This window comes from Malaclemys terrapin, chromosome 10, assembly GCF_027887155.1.
Source record: "Malaclemys terrapin pileata isolate rMalTer1 chromosome 10, rMalTer1.hap1, whole genome shotgun sequence".
In the NCBI taxonomy this organism is placed as follows: Eukaryota; Metazoa; Chordata; order Testudines; family Emydidae; genus Malaclemys; species Malaclemys terrapin.
In genome coordinates, this window is record NC_071514.1 from 51,326,431 (window position 1) to 51,346,236 (window position 19,806).

Here is a 19,806-nt window from a genome sequence, read left to right on the forward strand (position 1 = left end):
CTGTATGGGTCCCAGGATGAAACCAGCAGGAGGAAACCACTTCACCCATCCCTTTGGCTCCAGAAGAAGTGATTTCACAACTCCAGGTGCTGAGAATTAAGGATGAAATTAACAACATAGAGAATAAGGTCTTCGGAATTGACAGAGATTGGCTCCTTGCTAATAACTTGCAACAGAGTGTACACTGAAATCCAAGGAAGATACCACTATTATCTAAGAGACTGTGCCGAAGTCTTGCTGCACATGTCCCGCTCCTGTAATTGGATCAGCACAGATGGGCCCCTGGGGCCCATGTGGAGTAGAAATGAAAGCAGTGGGTCTCTGCAAAGGTGCAGGGATCTGCCCATATGGATCCAACTGCAGGATCAGGGCCCTAGTGACTCCAGTTCTGCTTCAAATTCATCCCGTTAAGCAACTTGTTTTTTTGGAGGGTCCTGTAAACCAGGATTCACTGTTCCCATATAGGAATCCCTTCACCCAGCACTGAAATGCAGCCCCTTCTGAGGTGAGATGTGGCAGTTGTCAGACAAGGTGAGATACACTATTTTAAATGGGAACTTCAAATAATGTAGTAATAAAAATAACTATTTCTAGAGATCCGCCCAGACCTATGCAAATGGGACAATCATGGCATCATGCATTGCAATTACACCCTGTCAAACATTACAAATCACTTGGTGCTGTTGCAGCCAAGCACTTTGGAAAGGATAGTTCAGCAGGGCACAGATTTGGGACCCCTTGAATAAAGAGGATTCCCTGAATCCATCTGAGGGACTAATATGGACCCCGTTACGGTAATAACCTCACAATCTTTAGTGTATTTTGCTCACAAACTCCTTTTAAGATACCCTTCCCTATTATTCCCATTGTACAGATGTGGGAACAGAGGCACAGAGATTCAGGCCCGGCCTACACAAGGAGATTGACCAGAAGAGCCACTGCAGAGTGAGCTATTCTGCCGTAGCTTTGCCATTCAATTTTCCCAGGTAGACAAGACTTGCCCAAGGTCACACAGGAAGCCTGTGACAGAGCAGGGAGTTAAAAGCAGGTCTCTCAAGGCCAGTGTGCTAAGCACAGGACTAGAGGCTAGGCCTCACAGCAGGCCTATGGGACAGATCAATGTCTTCTTAGAGATGGGGGAACTGTGGCATACAGAGGCAAAGGGGTTTGATCAAGGTCATGCCCCCAACAGAGGCAGGGATATAGTCTGAGCTTGCTGACCCCCATCCTGTGCGTTACCCACCAGAACGCCCTCTCTCAAGTGAAACAAACTGTGACCAAGCTGCCTCGCCACATTCAGCTTCCATTCACTGGGAGAGGCGGGATCTGTGCCCATCGCTCCCGCAGTGATTGACCGGAAGCCACTCAGGGGAGCCCCCAAACTCCCCATCCTCCCCTGGGGAGAATCCAAATTAACCTGAGTTTAGATAGTAACTTCCATGTTGCCTGTGACAAAAGCACTTTCCGCCTTTGAGAGACTGTAAGTAAATAATTAACCAGAAATGATACATGGCACATAGGAATTGCCAGGCTGGATCAGACAGTGGCCAGGACCAGCTGCTTCAGAGAAAGGTGCGAGAACCCTGCAGTACTAATGTCATCTAGCTCTTACATAGCACTTTGCATCCATAGAGCTCCAGGTGCTTTACAGATGAGATGAGTATCATCATCCCCATTTTACAGATGGGGAAACTGAGGCACAGGGCAGTGACGTGACTAACCCAAGGTCACCCAGCAGGCCCCCGTCAGAGTTGAGAAAAGACACACACACCCCCAACACACACACACCTGGGTTTTATCTTAATCCCAGATAGTTAGAGATTGGTTTTATAGCCCTTCCCACATTGTTTTGGTGGCATTAACTATTCAGACCCTGGATCTTCTGGTTATCCTTATGACTCTCCAATCCCTCTTTGAATCTTGCTAAGAGAGAGTGAAATTAACCATGCTTGTCTGGAATGTCACCTGTGTTCTTGTAGCACCTGGAGTCCCATCCAAGACTGGGCTCCAACCTGCTTGGCAAGCTACAAATAGAATAGAAATTGGGCCCTTCCCCGAGGAGTTTACATGGTCCCTATACTGCAGACAGTAGGAGCCTGGAACATTATGGCAGCAGCAGGGAGAACATTCAAATCCTCTTGCTGCACTGAAGCTAAAGGAGAATCTATGTTGGCTACCAGCAGTATAAGGTCTATGACACATTGTTGAGCAGTTCTGATTCCATCCAGTAGAGGGCAGTGGTAGCACCAAGAGACTACCCTGCTCACTGCAATATTTACAGAATGGCTGAACACAGGGTACGTACGGTAAATGGGTTATGAGCAGGGGAAAGCAATTGAGAGTTCTAGACAGGCATGTTAACGCAGGCCAAGAGCCAAATGTGCTCCGGCCTACTGACCCCAAGCTAGCAACCCACAGCGTGGGTGGAGAGAACAGATGTGCGCTCTGGGGCAGCCGCTGCCGGAGTGTGTGACACAAACATGGTGACCTTGACTCTGTTTTGATATTTGACGTGCATCTCACTCTCCCCAAACAGCTGGCTTTGCCAGAGAAATTGCTCACACGGCCTCAGGTAACCTGCCCTGGCCACATGCATCTGTATTATACTACGTGTAGCCATTACCAGCACAACCTAGAAGTGGCAAAGGAGGGACTGGAGAGGAGCTCCCTGCAACTACAGAGCTGGGGTTGGCTCGCTAGCCCTGGAGGCTGGAGCTCTGCACCCACAGAACAGGTATGGAGGCAGTGCAGGCTCCTTCCACTCCACACTGCCAACGTGCCTCAACCTTGACCTGGATCAGCCCCTTCTAGGGGGTCCTCGGAGCATCTCCATAACCTTGCCAGTCTTTGGCTTTTCTGCTGGCAATGCCAACATGACAAGGCTGCTGCATGGAATTGGAATGGCTCAGTTGTGTCATAGGCAGAGAGAGAGTCTCTTTTAACGGAAGTGGCAGGGATCCTATGGGGAACTGACTGCTCATTTTAGCTAGGCTACCAAGCAGCCATTGGCTGGAAACAAGGCTCGGCTAGGCTCAGCCTGGTCCAGTAAAGGAGCAAAACTCCATGTCCCCTCACTGATCCCTGCAGCTATCAAGCCCCACCTTCAATTTCCATGTTATTTCTGCCCATGAACTTGCAATGCCCTAGAGCAGTGGTCTCCAAACTTTTTTGATCGCACACCCCATCAGTAAAAAGTTTTTGAGCACGCACCCCCTGCCGCGCCGGCCCTACCATTTTTGCCAAAGCAAAAAAAAAAAAAAAAAAAAAAAAAATGCCGCTCGGATGAAGAAAAAAAAGTACTCCTCCTGCCATGCACCCCCAAGGATCCTCTTGCGCACCCCCACTTTGGAGACCACTGCCCTAGAGTCTGTGGGAGATGCCTAGTGGAGACAGGGCAGCGAGCCTCTGACATGTTAAATGGATCGAGGTAACACTTTTGTTAAGTGCCTTTGCTATGCTGGGCTTAACACACATTAGCTAGCACCTTGTAAATCCTAGTCTAGCCCAGGACAGGGCAGGGAAAGGTGGGTTCTACTGCCCCAAGGGAACTTACAGGTGTTTTCATGGTTAATGCACACTAAAGTGGTTGTGATGGTTTCAACAACACTTCCACAACGGCTGGAGCTAGGCCTGAGTGGCCCTTGTTCAGCAGGGAGGTAACTGGGAAACCTGGTGCTCTGGCAAGCGGTTGCCTTAACATAGTTCATGCAACTTGTTCTATGATAAGAAAGGAAGGTTTATGAGCTGTGACAGCACCCCACATGGAGGATCGGCTCTGTCCGGTGACTAGAAATCATCCCAAGCTTTCCACTCCAGCAGGAGTTCTGTTCTGACAGGTCACTACAGTCAGTTCTGCCAGGCACAGTACTTTGACACCTTTGGTTATTTACTGCACCACACTTGCCATGGGCCTGCTGCACCTTGAAGGGGCTTGGAAACCCAAGCCAGTGCAGGATGCAGCTGCCTGCTTACTGGCAAAGCTCTTAAGACCAGAAGAGACCACGCTGATCATTCTGGTCTGAGCTCCTGCCTGGCACAGTCTATAGGATTTCAAAGCTTCCCAAGAGTACGGCCGTCAGATTCCCAGCCGTTTCTGCTGTATTTCTTGTTTCTCTCGCATTTCCTCTGCTGGCTGAGTTTGGCCGTGACACGTGTCACTAACCGTTCTCTGCCAGCACTAGATTAAAGGGTGTGTTCACTTCCGGGGCACGTTACCCAGAGAGAACCAGTCCAATATGAGAGAATTGTGGACAGCGGCAAAGCACAGGCGCTTCCTGTGACACTGACAAATGCAGGCTAAGGGCTGAGCTGAGACTCACAGACTTGTTTCACTTGTGGCAGTTCAGATTCATGCTCAGATTCACAGCCCCAGAAAGGCTAGTTCAGGGAGTTGTCTCCCCTCCAAACTGCCTGTCCTACCAGGACAGTGGTATGGTGGACACCGGGGCCTCTTGGGGTGACGGGGCTTCCTGTGTTTACACAAGAGCAGCAGTGATACTGGGAGGAAGAATATACTAAGGCGAGCTACTGCCACTAGTTGACACAGTTCTACAACTGTACTTGCATAGCGCCCTTATATGATTGACTCTTACCTGGGGAGCGAGAGATCCCGCATTAAGCAGCCCAGCTCCTAACGCTGCATGGTGCACACGGGTAGTGTATCCATAGCTGGGAAATACCTACCTTTGGATCAGTGCTAGGGCAGTTGGGCTGGGTCACAGACCCACTACAGGTACAGGCCATAGCAGACTCACCGACCCCTTATGGGGCACTCCCTTCCCTGGACTGATTTCCCACTGTCCTTGCTAACCCCGTGGGTAAACGGGCTGGATTTTTGCCTGGCTGGGCAGCATCCCATCCTGTCCACTATGTCCTCCTTCCAGCATCACTTCACCCCTGTCTGAGCTGAACTTCAGCCCCCGACTCTTATCCCTGCCCCCAGCCAGACACTGGGGAAAGCAGAGCGCTGCGCTGTCCTGAAGACTGAGAGCTGGGTGCCATCCCAACGGCCTCAGTTCTTCCCCTCCACCCCACCACAGCCTGGCACACAAGAGGAGGGGGTGACTAGGCCAAGCCTTGTGCACTCCATGAGAGTGCCAGGGCAGGTGAGCAGCCTGAGTCTGGGGCCTCTTAAATTAAATGTCTGCTCCTGCCAGGGGCTGCCGGCAGGCGAACACCACTTCCTGGCAGACGGAACCATAGGCAGCCAGTGGGGCTCCCAGGATCGACCCAGCTCCCTGCTGCGCTCAGTTCCTGGGAACAGCCAACCAAGCCAGCGCAGGCTCTAGCACGTGCACAGGCCGTGAAAGACAGCCAAGGCCTCCCAACTCATCTCCCCGTCCACAGTGACACCTTAATGACTGCTTCTTGGAGCAGCTAGTCCTGGACCTCACAAGAGAAAAGGCAATTTTTGATTTAGTCCTAATATTAAATAATAATATATGGAGATATACCTATCTCATAGAACTGGAAGGGACCTTGAAAGGTCAAGTCCAGCCCCCTGCCTTCACTAGCAGGACCAAGTACTGATTTTTGCCCGATCCCTAGGTGGCCTCCTCAAGGATTAAGTGGAGCACAGGATCAAGTTCAAGAGGTAAATAGAGCTGGACCCCTTGGTAATAGTGACCAGAATCCCACGCACTGCTACAGACTAGGGACTGAATGGCTAGGCAGCAGTTCTGCAGAAAAGGACCTAGGGGTTACAGTGGACAAGAAGCTGGATATGAGTCAACAGAGTGCCCTTGTTGCCAAGAAGGTGAACAGCATTTTGGGCTGTATAAGTAGGGGCATTGCCAGCAGATCGAGGGACGTGATCGTTCCCCTCTATTCGACATTGGTGAGGCCTCATCTGGAGTACTGTGTCCAGTTTTGGGCCCCACACTACAAGAAGGATGTGGAAAAATTGGAGAAAGTCCAGCGGAGGGCAACAAAAATGATTAGGGGGCTGGAGCACATGACTTATGAGGAGAGGCTGAGGGAACTGGGATTGTTTAGTCTGCAGAAGAGAAGAATGAGGGGGGATTTGATAGCTGCTTTCAACTACCTGAAAGGGTGTGCCAAAGAGGATGGATCTAGACTGTTCTCAGTGGTAGCAGATGACAGAACAAGGAGAAATAGTCTCAGCCTGAAGTGGTAGCAGATGACAGAACAAGGAGAAATAGACCTCAGCAGTGGGGGAGGTCTAGGTTGGATATTAGGAAAAACTTTTTCACTAGGAGAGTGGTGAAGCACTGGACCGGGTTACCTAGGGAGGTGGTGGAATCTCCTTCCTTGGAGGTTTTTAAGGTCAGGCTTGACAAAGCCCTGGCTGGGATGATTTAGTGGGAATTGGTTGGACTAGATGACCACCTGAGGTCCCTTCCAACCCTGATATTCTATGATAATATAACTAAATTTAATATTACTGTGGCAGGGAAAACACCACAGCGGCCCAACACTCTAGCATTTAATTTCAGAAAGGGGAACTACACAAAAATGAGGAGGTTAGTTAAAACATTAAAAGGTACAGTACCAAAAGTAAAATCCCTGTAAACTGCATGGAAACTTTTTAAAGACACCATAATAGAAGCTCAACTTAAATGTATACCCCAAATTAAAAAACATAGTAAGAGAACCAAAAAAGAGCCACCGTGGATAAACAACAAAGTAAAAGAAGCAGTGAGAGGCAAAAAGGCATCCTTTAAAAACTGGAAGTTAAATCCTAGTGAGGAAAATAGAAAGGAGCATAAACTCTGGCAAATGAAGTGTAAAAATCTAATTAGGAAGGAAGGCCAAAAAAGAATTTGAAGAACAGCTAGCCAAAGACTCAAAAAGTAATAGCAAAAATTTTAAGTACATCAGAAGCAGGAAGCCTGCTAAACAACCAGCACTCAAGGATGATAAGGCCATTGCAGAGAAACTAAATGAATTCTTTGCATTGGTCTTCACCGTTGAGGATGTGAAGGAGATTCCCAAACCTGAGCCATTCTTTTCAGGTGACAAATCTGAGGAACTGTCCCAGATTGAGGTGTCATTACAAGAGGTTTTGGAACAAATTGATAAACTAAATAATAAGAAGTCACTAGGACCAGATGGTATTCACCCAAGAGTTCTAAAGGAACTCAAATTTGAAATTGCAGGTCTATAACTGTAGTCTGTAACCTATCATTTAAATCAGCTTCTGTACCAAATGACTGGAGGATAGCTAATGTGATGCCAATTTTTAAGAAGGGCTCCAGTGGTGACCCAGGCAATTACAGGCCAGTAAGCCTGACTTCAGTACCTGGCAAACTGGTTGAAACTATAGTAAAGAAAAAAATGTCAGACATATAGATGTACATAATTTGTTGGGGGGAAGAGTCAGCATGGTTTTTGTAAAGGGAAGTCATGCCTCACCAATCTACTAGAATTCTTTGAGGGGGTCAACAAACATGTGAACAAGGAGGATCCAGTGGATATAGTGTATTTAGATTTTCAGAAACCCTTTGACAAGGTCCCTCACCAAAGGTTATTAAGCAAAGTAAGCAGTCATGGGATAAGAGGGAAGGTTCTCTCATGGATTGGTAACTGGTTAAAAGAAAAGAAACAAAGGGTAGGAACAAATGGTTAGTTTTCAGAATGGAGAGAGGTAAATAGTGGTGTCCCCCAGGGGTCAGTACTGGGCCCAGTCCTATTTAACATATGCATAAATAATCTGGAAAAAGGGGTAAACAGTGAGGTGGCAAAATTTGCAGATGATACAAAACTACTCAAGATAGTTAAGTCCCAGGCAGACTGCGAAGAGCTACAACAGGATCTCTCAAAACTGAGTGACTGGGCAACAAAATGGCAGATTAAAGTCAATGTTGATAAATGCAAAGTAATGCACATTGGAAAACATAATCCCAATTATACATATAAAATGATGGGGTCTAAATTAGCTGTTACCACTCAAGAAAGATCTTGGAGTCATTGTGGATAGTTCTCTGAAAACATCCACTCAATGTGCAGCGGCAGTCAAAAAAGCAAACAGAATGTTGGGAATCATTAGGGAAGAGATAAATAATAAGACAGAAAATATCCTATTGCCTCTACATAAATCCATGGTTCACCCACATCTTGAATACTGCATGCAGATGTGGTCGTCCCATCTCAAAAAAGATGTATTGGAATTGGAAAAGGTTCAGAAAAGGACAACAAAAATTATTAGGGGTATGGAATGGCTGCTGTATGAGGAGAGATTAATAAGACTGGGACTTTTCAGCTTGGAAAAGAGACGACAAAGAGGGGATATGATAGAGGTCTATAAAATCATGACTGGTGTAGAGAAAAAGTATATACTCCTTCTCATAACACAAGAACTAGGGGCAACCAAATGAAATTAATAGGCAGCAGGTTTAAAACAAACAAAAGGAAGTATTTTTTCAAACAACGCAGTCAACCTGTGTAACTCCTTGCCAGAGGATGTTGTGAAGGCCAAGACTATAACAGGGTTTAAAAAAGAAGTAGATACATTTATGGAGGATAGGTCCATCAATGGCTATTAGCCAGGATGGGCAAGGATGGTGTCCCTAGCCTCTGTTTGCCAGAAGCTGGGAATGGGCAACAGGGGATGGATCACTTGATGATTACCTGATCTGTTCATTCCCTCAGGGGCATCTGGCATTGGCCACTGTTGGAAGACAGGATACTGGGCTTGATGGACCTTTGATCTGACCCAATATGGCTGGTCTTATGCTATTATGGTCTTATGAGGGCCAATGGGCTGAGAGGAGCTGATGCTCTGCACTCCCACAGGCCGACGTTCATGTCCCCTAGCAGCGGGCTATGTACTGTTCTGCCTCTCAGGCCCCATGCACAGACTGCAGGCTCAGCTTCTCCTGGCGTGCCTAGGAATGCAGCGAGAGAGACTCAACCCAAGACGACATTGGCTGCCATGGAAGCAGACACACCCAGCCACAGACACTCCGCTGTCAATCTGAGCAGCCAGAGCCTATGTTCCCAGATCATCAGCCCTGTGGAGCTGCTCCATGGTCCAGAATTTATAGATCTGCTAAAGCTGTATTTATCAGCCACCAGCACAGCAGTGATACAGGATTTCACCACCGTGGTCGGCCAGCTTCAAGGTGAGCTGCTCCTCATCAGAATGCCGCAGGACCCCAGGAGAAGGATGTTTAGGAACAAACAGCAACAGCTGAGGGCAAATGCACCTTTTTAGTGATAGTCATCATAGGCCCATGAATGGAGATATAAGATGTCCCATTTCAATCAGCAGAGCACAGTGTAGGACTATAGAACTTGCTAGTTCAGTATCCAGACACCCATAGTGACCTGTACATTATTCCAGAGGAAAGTGCAGGAAAGCCTGCAGTGGGCCGGTTATCCCAGAATCTCTATATAGCCTTGCAAGTGGATTCCTCCTGACCCTCCAGTTAAGAAGTCAGCTCGTGCCCTGAAGCATGAAGGTTTATATAGGACAGGCCAGAAACCATGGTACCCAAAGCTGTGTTAACACAGGAAATAACAGTTTGGACACAGCCAGACAGCTGCTGGTTTCCAATATCTGATTGAATGTGGCCTAACTCCACTGGCCAGCCAATCTGGGTTTAATCTGGAATAATTCTTAGCACCTACACTAGGATTCCAGAGCATTTGACAGAAGGCTGGTAAGTCTCGTTGCTTCTGTTCCCAGATGGGGAAGCAGAGACAAGACACGATGTGCTCCAGGTCACAGCAAGTCAGCGCCAGAGCTGGGAACTAGAACCCAGGAGTCCTGACGCTCAGTCTCCTGCTCTGGCCACAGGACAATGCTGCTTCCCGGGTTTAAGCAGAGAGGCCTTAGTCCATTTAAACTTGGTTTGTGTAACACAGTTTCCATCCCAGGACAGACAGGACAAGGCCCGGATAACCCTTCCAGTCTGGTGGGCCAGAGACTTAGTTCGCCAGGTTGAGGGCACCTCGGAAAAGGGGCTGCATGGTGTCGTCGGTCCCCATGCAATCAGGTCTCTGTACTTTCCCCCTCCAGGAGTTGCTCCCTCTTCCTCCAGAGAGCAAGGGGGACAAGCTTACAGCAGTTTGATTCAGCCCACCTCCAGCAGCAGGGCCAATGAAACAAAAGCAGGACGGGGGATGTGGCCGACCGGTCTTTCCTATAGTTCTGGATGCAAAGGCCAGTGAGCTATTCATTTCCAGTTCCTCCTGCCACACCCAGTCTCCATCACCCACTCCTGAGCTTTCCTCTTGGCCCAGGCTCACTGAGCAGGAGAGCCAGGATCATCCGGTCCCCAACCCTGATGGCTCTGATGTGGTAAAGACATTGATCAGTCAAATACGCTGGGTCACCTAGTGCCCTCCGCAGGCAGCTAGGGGTGCCACACAACAGCAAGTTACATGTTGGAGGGACTCTTTTGCCCACCGCTGAAATGCAGCCGCTTCTGGGGTAGAACATGCAGCTGCTCAACAGCCATGCAGCAGTTAAGACCAGGCTAGTGGGAGGAGAGCATTAGCAGGGGAGGTTGATCCTGAATGCTCACAGAGAGGGAGCTCCATGGGGTGAATACAAGTATCACAGAGGGGAAAATGCTCAAGTTTGGGGGTTAGGAAATACCTAGGGGACTTGGGGAAATACCCGTGTCTGTTTTGGGTGGCATGTGCATGGCAGTGGCACCTCACGGGACCTCTATAGGGGAAGGCTTACAAGGGGCAAGCCTTTCTCTAGGGGCAGTGACCCAATAAGCCAGAGGAGAGGGCAGACAGACTGGCTCCCAGCCTGTCACATCGAACATGTCCCAGAGCTGAGCCTGGCAACCTTCTCCCCGTATGCCCTGTGCCTTAGGATCTATCCCCTTCCCTTAGACCTGCAATAGCGACCCAAGGGGACTTGGGGCTGTGCCACACGCTGGGGTCTCCCTCATCTGTCTGATCAGGAAGCCGGGAGATGCAGGGAAATGCCGGCTGCACGGGGCTGAGCTGGTTTTGATTCAATAAATCAGCAGCAGCTTCTTGCTGTGAGCTACACCTGCCCCAGTCCTGCCAAGCTCCTGGCTTCCCCTCTCTCCTCTCCTGTCCCACAGCATCTCAGCTACACACTATCCTTGATGCACTGCTGTGCCCAGGGGTGCAACATGGACACTGCAGCAACTGACCTGTCCCCAACTGTCCAGGGTCTCCGTCTGCAGGCAGCCCATGACACCCCCCCCAGATCACTGACAGAGCAGCTGCAGTCAGAGAGAGAGAGAGAGAGAGAGAGAGAGACCTCACTATGTGTTAATAGAGGCCTGAAGGGGAACCCCAGCAGGAACCAGCAGAAAAGCTGTTGCTGGGAAGTTAAGCACAGTACATGGGAATCCTGCCAGCAGCCATATAATCCAGCTCATTTAACCTTGGAAAGCGTCACAGGTCCTGCTAGGCAGGGCTGGGTAGCTGAGATCTCTGCCCGTAGTCCATAGACTTGCTCGCTTAACTGATACCTTAGCCCTGCCCCACACTTCGGGTCTGTTGCATCCACCCACTGCATCTTCTTTACCTAATTTCTATCTCAGCACCATCTGACCCTGGTTGTCGTCCCACTGTGCTGGGCCCTGCACCGAACACACAGCAGGAGACAGTTTTGTCCCCGAGGGCTCACAATCACAGGCTGCCTCCAGCCTAGGCTGGGAGTTCATCAGGGACTCTTCTCGCATTTCTGCACCACTTCTAGCCTGTGAATGCCATGGCCCGGTGCCGCTGCTGGACTAACAACAGTCCAGTGTGTGAGGGAGACGTGGCCTTGGCACCTCCATCCACACGTCCATAGTAAGGGCAACCAACAAATCCCCCAGTCAGAGCATGGGTCCGACAGCCCAGGTCTGCAAGCCACGTCTCTCTGGGCCCCATCTTCCCCAGCTGGAGAAGGGGGACCTGCAATTAGCATCTGCAGAGCGCTTTGCAAACAGAAGCACTAAGTGCAAAGGGTTAATCCTCACTGAGGCCACTGCTCTTACAAAGAGCCACCAAGCACAGGGTGATCAGATGTCCCGATTTTATAGGGACAGTCCCGATTTTGGGAGTCTTTTCTTGTATAGATTCCTATTACCTCCCACCCCCATCCCAATTTTTCACACTTGCTGTCTGGTCACCCTACCCAAGCACGAGAGGGAGCAGGTGGCGGGACAGTGGCTCCCAGCTCAAGCTGCAGCACACAATCCCAGCTAGAGAGCAGCATAGCCACCTGGGGTATTTCTGAATGGGGGAAAAAGGCATCGCCACCTGAGTTCAGCTCCCCCATCATCTGCTTGCTAGTAACAGCAAGGAAAGGAAGCTGGGAGTTTGCTGCAGAGACTGTTTCAGGCAGGTCCAGGCACGGGAGCGCAGCACTGGTTCTCAACAGCCCAACTGGCTAAATAGTGTAGCCCCAGTGCCCTGGCCAGGAGTCTCCCAAAGCAGCCCTGTTTCACATGCACTCCTGAGATGTCTCACACGCAGGTCACAAAGATCAAAAGCAAACAGGGAGGATAAAGGGCTGACAAGAACCTTTGTTTCCACATGCATCAGGCAAGCCCAGGAGAGGCCCCCAGACCCAGGAGCTATTTCCTCTCGTTTGATCTGAGAGCTCCAGTGACTTCTGCCATGACCTTTTGGCCCAGGAGACAGGAGCAGAGATGCCTGACCTCAGAGACAGAGCAACAAACTAACCCCCAGCCACGGGGAAGAGTAGCAGAGACTAACACTCCAGGCCAGGGGAACACTTCCTCTGGGCTTGCAGCAGAAGCAGCAGCTCTGACCAAGCCTGCAGCTCAGAGGCTGATGTCTGGATTCAGCAAAGCAGATGCTTATGACATCAATGGGACTTTAAGGCCTTGATTCAGCTGTACAGTCAAGCACATACTAAACGGCAAAATGTGTGGCTCTACAGAGCCTAGCACATTGATTTCTGTAGCATGCCGTGCCCGCCTCTGGCACTGCGTCACTAGATCACTCACTCTTGCTGTTGACAATGTTAAACCACTTACTTGCAGTGGCTGACAAACCACCCCCCATTGGGAAGCAGCCGGGCTTCAGTGCCAGTCGCTTCTAGCCAGAGGTCAACACCCAAAAACTCCCTTGCAAATGCTTAATACAGTGAAATGGGTTTAAAAGCCACACTGCTGAGAGCAGGGCTCTTACACCTTCACTATAGGTTACACCTGGTATTGGCCACAGGCATGAGAGCCACAAATCAAAGCACTTAACTAAGGCAAGGACCAATAGAGAAAAGGCTTGGAGTTAGGTCTGTAAGCTGTCCTTGAAAACCAAGGGCCTGCCTGGGCAATAAAATCCCCCAGCACTGCATGCAAGACCAGGAATTTGCTGATGTCCTTGGCCAAATCCCCTCCCAATTGTTATACAGGGTCTTGTGCACTTGCTACTTCCCCACTCCAGAGATGGCTGCATTTCTTTAGTGCTGCATATAGAGAGGTTACAGAGCCCTGTGGGACAACTGATGTATCCCACAGCTCTTGACTCAGGCATGCCAGTATCATTATCCCCATTTGAAAGATGGGCAGACTAAAGCTGGGGAAAGCGAGACAGAGAGGGGCTGTGTGACTTTGGCAAGTCCCTTCAGTCGGTGGCAGAACCGGGAAATGAGCCCAGGTCTCATTCCCAGCCTCTTTAAAGAAGGGTAATTGCTTAACTAACGTATCTCAGCTTTGTATTGGAGTCACTAGCGAGATAATTTGATTCCCATGTCAGGTTTATTGAAGCTTCCATGCTCCAGTGCTTTGGAATGCAGGTAGAAGCTAGCACCTAGCTACTTCAGTGCTGAGCATGATAGGAAACCCTCAGCTACAGAGACAGGATTCCTAAGGGACCCGCCAAGCAAAAAATTGTGGGTTCTTTTTGCATTTTTATAGTAGAGAGGAGGCCTGAAAAGTTTAACACTTAAACTCACGCTCCTACAATACATGGGAGAGAGAGAGAAACATTCACCATCCATTTTCCTCCACAGAGGGAGGAGGAAACACCCACTTCAGCTCTCTAGTTCTCCGAGGAGACCTCCAGAAACTCCCCTCCCCCCCAAAACACCAAACCAAAACCAAGTATCAAGTCTGGGCTTTTTTGACATTTCTGCTTTAAAATAATCCTTAAAACAGGGCCACCCACCCACCCCAATAGAAGTTCAAAAATAATTTTCAGGTGTTTGTACATCATAAAGCGCAAACGCTGTTTTTGTTTTTTTAAAATGCACTTTTCCAAGTCACCAGTACAGAGCCTTCTCTTCACCACTGCACTATGAATTCTGACTCCCAGGAGTGTCAAAGCCTCTGGCTCTCTGTAACATATCTGTGCACCTCTGGCATGTGTAACCAAAAACTGTTCTTGCTGTACCTGCTCAGAAATCACAGCTGACTTTGTGCTCTTATGACCTTATTTTCATAAAATGATTGGCTTAATCAGCAGGATTTTGTTTGTGTTTTTTGGTGGGGGGGTAGGAGGGCGCCATGGGTGCTCCGCACCTTTAAAGCTCTGCTTATTAGTCATCTGATTTTCACAGGTCATGGGAAGCTATTCTGCAGTTCTACCCTAGAGCTGGCTGCATCTCAGTGGTGATGAAAGCAGTAGTGCCAACCCACAGCATTCAAAACCCATGAGGAGCCAGGCTCCTCCAGATGATGAGTTAAAAAAGAAAACAAAAACAACTTTTTTTTTTAGCCAAAGTAATATATTTTGGATTTTTTTTTTTTTTAATCTTCTGGTTCTGAGCCTTTCGGCTGTACTCAGGTGTCATCGGCAAGCTTCTCTCCGCAACCAGAAGGGTAAGTTTGTTTGTTTAAATGAAAAACGTTTCTTACCTAGTGACATGACTCCAGGCGCTGGGGCTTTCAGAAAACCACCAGCTCTCACAAGAGTTGGGAAACTAGTAAAGTGATTCCAGTGCAACATGCTCCTCCTGCCTACTTTTCCAAGGGGGGTGAGGCTCAAGGAGCTGTTTGTGAGAGTCATTCGAGCTCGGGCAGAAAGAGGCTAGCGGGGCACAGTGTTAATCAATTCGTCCTGAGTGGTTTTCTTGCCTTGTTCTTTCCGAACAAGGACATCTGCGTGAAAACAGAACCTGCTGCTGGAGAGTCACCGACTCCTGCTGATACTTCCCCACCTGAAATCACACAAGTCCTTTGTTTAGGCTCCTGGGGTGAGACAGCACAGGGCACTTCGAGAACCCGCCTGAAAAACAAGAGGCATGTTTGCTCACTCTTCCCTGACCAGGCTTTTACCCCATTATGGGGTTTTTCCATGCTCCAGCCGCTGATTTCCCTCCCCCAGCAAGCACTAAGCTGTTAAAACAAGCCTGGCCAGCCGGGTTCAGAGTGGAGATATAATCCTACAGAAGGGGGGGGGGGGGGGGAGGAAGGAGGAAGAAGAGGCAGGTCAAAAGGAGGGCCAGTATCCCCTGCTTCCTTAGGGGGTGAATGAGAAGAGAATTAGGCCAAGAGAAGCTGTCCCTCTTCCCAAAAGTGACTGCTTCTCTGGGATCTAGGAGCCTCATCCCCAGTGAGGACCATACAGGCCATTCTTCTAGCTGGGGGCCTCGGCATGCTCTGTGACCCCATCTCTGTGATTGCCCCTGTTCACTCTGTTCACAAAAACAGAAAGTGAGGCAAACTATGAAGTCACAAGACAGCACCTCCCCTTCGTCTATAGCTTGCTTTCGAAATTCACTTTGAATCCATCTTTATACCAATTTCATTAGCAGCTTACTCCAATTTGGATAGTGTATGCCAAACTCTGCTTTCCATTATAGCTATCAGAGAGTTCCCCCAGATGAAACAAAGCAGAAGTAGGTCCCTACCTGGGATTGAGGCTCTGGTGGCCAGCAACTGACGTAGCTGCACAGGGTGAGTTTTACACCACTTGTAACCAACATAAGTCAGAGCTTATGTGGGCTTGACGTGGGGTTTACACACCTGCGTAACGAACTGTTGTGATTTTCTCACAAGTCTCAGGAGAATCAATGTTTTTCTTTAAGCACCAGGCCCTGAAGTCATGTGATTATGGGAGAATCTCTGCTTCCATTAAAAACAACAAGTTTCGGAGACTAGACACGTTTGAAAAATGACCCCTAAAGGGTCAAAACACCAAAAGACAAAGACTAGAACCAAATGTGAATTGAAATCTCATCATCTGTAAGCCAAATCTCATGATTTTTGAATGGCTGGGAAGGGCAATCCTGGGAACACTGGTATAAGGGCCCCCCTTCGGCAAGTTCCCAATCACCATGAACCCTGCCACATCCCACCCCCATCCTTGAGCAACCCCAGAAAAACCCGCTTAAAGACCTGCTAAAACCGCAGCCCTACTTGAAGCTGACATAATTGTCCAGATCCCGCCTGGTAGTTTAAAACAACAAAAGACTTTAATTTATATAAAACAAAACATGTATATCAGTTGAACAACATTGACTGTACAAAGGAATAAAAGAAAGAGTCCAAAATAACATTGGAATGGTCCGAGTGTCAGACAGCAGCTAAAGACTAGTGTTGATATCAGATGCGAGAACCACTTTCTTTTCAAATGAAGAAAACAAGATGAGTTCAGTTTTGATCAGCAGACATTCCAGATCAATGAATCTTTCCTCTGGACAGGATTTGCTGAGATTGTACAGGGGAAAATGTACAATGGGAGATGAGATGGGAGAGGGTTTATTTGTAGGGGATAAACCATCCACAGGTAGTTGGAAGAGTTTCTAGACATGCAGAACGGAATCTTCCATCTCCTCCCCACGCCAGCTGCGTGTATCAGATATTAGATATGGAAGAGGCAACATAGGTGAGTTACAGGCTGCTGAGGGGCTGCCACAACTAACTGTCTAACGGAAACCAAATTCAAAGAGGGTTTTACACTGATGGATAGGGGTGTGTTCTGCCTCCCATCACCTGTTAGCCATATATCCCTAGGCTGCCTGGCTGCTTCTGCTCCCTGTTGAGTGACATGGAACAGTGGGTGTAGTACTGCTGGCAGGTTCTAGAAATCCCCTGGCTTCCCCGCGACGGCACTGAACTTGACTACAGCTTTAATTCTTCGTCTGAATCACGGCCTCAAAAGACACCCCCAGCCCTTGGTTTATTTTCTCCTTCTCCCTCATTTGAGCTTCGTTGGTGGCCCGGTTTATTGCCCTGCAGCTGGGCTATCTGTGAAATCTGTCCTCTGGGGTTTGAGAGAGTGCAGAAACTCCTTCGTCTCCAGACCCTGTCAGGGAAGGAAGGGAAAAGCACAGCAGGGAGTGCTGCTGTGGGAACGGGCTGTGCCATTTCTCTGCCACCCGTCTTTTAGTTGCTGCTTGAACAGAGTGGGTGGTCAGCCATGCAGGAAACGCAACAGCTTCATCCTGCCCATGTAACAAGCTGCTTTAGGGTGACAGACTACGCCTGGTCTTGGGGAACTGCTGCTAATGGGAGACAGGCGGTAACAGTAGAGCACCAGCATCTTAGAGCAGACGTGCCAGTTTTAGTTTCCCAATAAAGAGGGAGGTATAATGGAGGCAGAACAGAGCAACCAAAAGCAGTACATACAGTTAGACCATCCTGAAAGCCACTGAAAAACTACACATCCTGATGGCCTACAAGAACCTGTCACCAGGTCTTGGTCTCGCTCACCTATGACTGAACTCGCATCGAACTGTAATCAGCCTCTCTAGCTTAACAAGGACTGGGCATTACTTCTGCTGAAAGCCCTAGTGGAAAGTTAAAAGTCCTGCTACTATGGGACTAAGTAAGGGAAGCTGTTGCTATTGTCCTAGATGGGATTTCTCTAACATCACATGCCGACCCCAAGCACATTGCCAACTAGAGAGATTGCTTGCTCTAGAAGCTGTGAAAACCTATGTGACAATAAAAACAAGCCAATGCATTTCCCTTCATGTTTTCCTGCCACTGAACAGCAATCATGTCTGTCTGAGGGCACAGCAAGATAGCTTTGCTTGGTCATCCAATGCAGGCAAACTCCAGACTAGCAAGGCGGCATTTTAATACCACTTAGAATGGCTAGTAGTGCTCCAGTCCTGATCAGTTCTAATATGCCACACTCCAGTGTGAAATGTGTTCTCCCTTCTCCTGCCCCCATCTAGAAGAGGAGCCATGGGCAGTGCTAGAAGATTAGATGTTCCCTGGAAAGGTGAAGTGGGTATTTACAGGTGCAGAAAGGACCCTGGATTCAGGGCCTGCTCAAAGTCTCCATGCCTATTAGGGGGTTGACCTTATGGCCCAGAAGAGTGGGAGGGATAAATAGCAGTACTGGGGAGGATGGGGGAAGGAACAGTGACCCCAGAAGGGTAGCTTGTGATCAAGCTGTGTGTTTCTCTTCACTGCAGGCCCAGCAGAAGTGTTTTACTTGTATGCCTGCAGCTCCTCAAGGCCAGCACTGATCAACAACCCTCACATGAGATGTTGCCTGTCATGGGAAAATAAACCTGGTACCAGCTGACCTTTGGGTCTCTAATATTTGGTCTGACAGAACCTTTGTCTTCAAGCTCCTGCAGGCCATGGCAGCCTCACAGCTGCAACTCTATTTGGGTTTTGGTTTAAGTGAGTACAATCAGCCTCTGCACCCCCCACACCCCCGCCATTATATTTAAATCCTAGCCCCCTCCTAGGCCCTCACCTTTGTTACCAGGAATGTTCAGAAAAGGAAGGATCCAGAATGTAGCATACAAACCGCTCTCTCCTTTCGCATAGATAGTATTTAAAACAAACCAACGCAGAGCAATCCTGTTTGTACAATCCCCCAAAGTGTTTGTAGATATTCACCTTCAAATCCCCCTCTCCCTTCCTCCCCCTTAGCTGGTGCACTGCAAACAGAGGTCCCATGCTTCTATTTACATGGCTGCATAAAATTTTCCCTGACTGCTTCTTTAAAAGTAAAAAAAAAAAAAAGTTAAAAAAAAAAGAAGTGTGATCTCGCTATATAATTTTTATATAAATAAGTGAAAGGCAAGCAGGACTGCTTCCTTCAGATTCCCAATTGGCCAACTCTTGCCTCTTTTTTGTCAATGGCAGGTTAAAGTCCAGGTAGAATTTGCCATCATCTTATGCCCCGTTTATTCTTACAAGTCCACTGTTCACTATCGCACCAGCAATGCATCTGGGAGTTCAAGAGTTACAGTTGCAGCACAGATTCTCCCTTGACCACCCCCTAAGCCTCTTGATCTTCCGCTAAATCCCCTCCTCTGCCAAGACTGGACGAGCTTGTCCCTCCCCCATGCCAGCAGCTGCTGAGTTTTCCACCCAGACTGAGGAAAATCCCAAAGCATTCCTGAAGGTTCACTTGGCACAGTCCCCTTTACCAGCGATGTGGGATCCAGTCGATATGATGGTCTGAACGTTAAACTGAACTCATTTTCCAAAGCTATGCATGTCATCAAAAAAGTGACCCAGGAACGTTCAAAAGGATCCTATTGAAAAGGGCTACGTGTGCAAACATCTGTACATCAGTGGGTGGGTGTGTTTGGAGCTCACAGCATTACAGTCTTGCTAAGAGATCTTGCAGTTGTTGCGTGAGCAGTTCTGTGGGGGACTCTGCGGCGGGCGGATTGATTTGGATCTCTTCAAGCTGTTACCTTTGCTGCTGCTCCCGCCCCCACTGCTAGCCAAGGAGTATGACCGGCCGTGCATCATCACCGCGTTCATTCCATTGGCCATGGAGAAGGATTTCAAGTGGCTCTTGATGGTGACAGGCAGTGGCAGCTTGTCAATGAGGTGGACCGGTGTGCAGGAGACTATTGCACGGCAGCAGAGGTCCTGTAAGCTGAACACTGTCGGGAGAGAAAGAATCAAGCACGGTCAGAGGGCAAGTGACACCCAGGTGGTGCCTCCAGGGAGAGAGCTTTCCCTGCTGCAC

At 48.8% G+C, this 19,806-nt stretch overlaps 1 protein-coding gene across 2 annotated transcripts in view; it reads right to left on the bottom strand.

Annotated features, from left to right (window-relative positions):
- Nucleotides 1-16,304: 16,304 nt before the first annotated feature.
- RAB40C (RAB40C, member RAS oncogene family) overlaps nt 16,305-19,806 on the bottom strand; it is a 71,528-nt gene continuing 68,026 nt past the window's right edge. For both annotated transcript variants that reach the window (XM_054041683.1, XM_054041682.1), the window contains exon 7: nt 16,305-19,720. In XM_054041683.1, the coding sequence (XP_053897658.1) occupies nt 19,440-19,720 (281 nt within the window). In that variant the 3' untranslated portion in view covers nt 16,305-19,439. The remainder of the gene's footprint in view (nt 19,721-19,806) is intronic.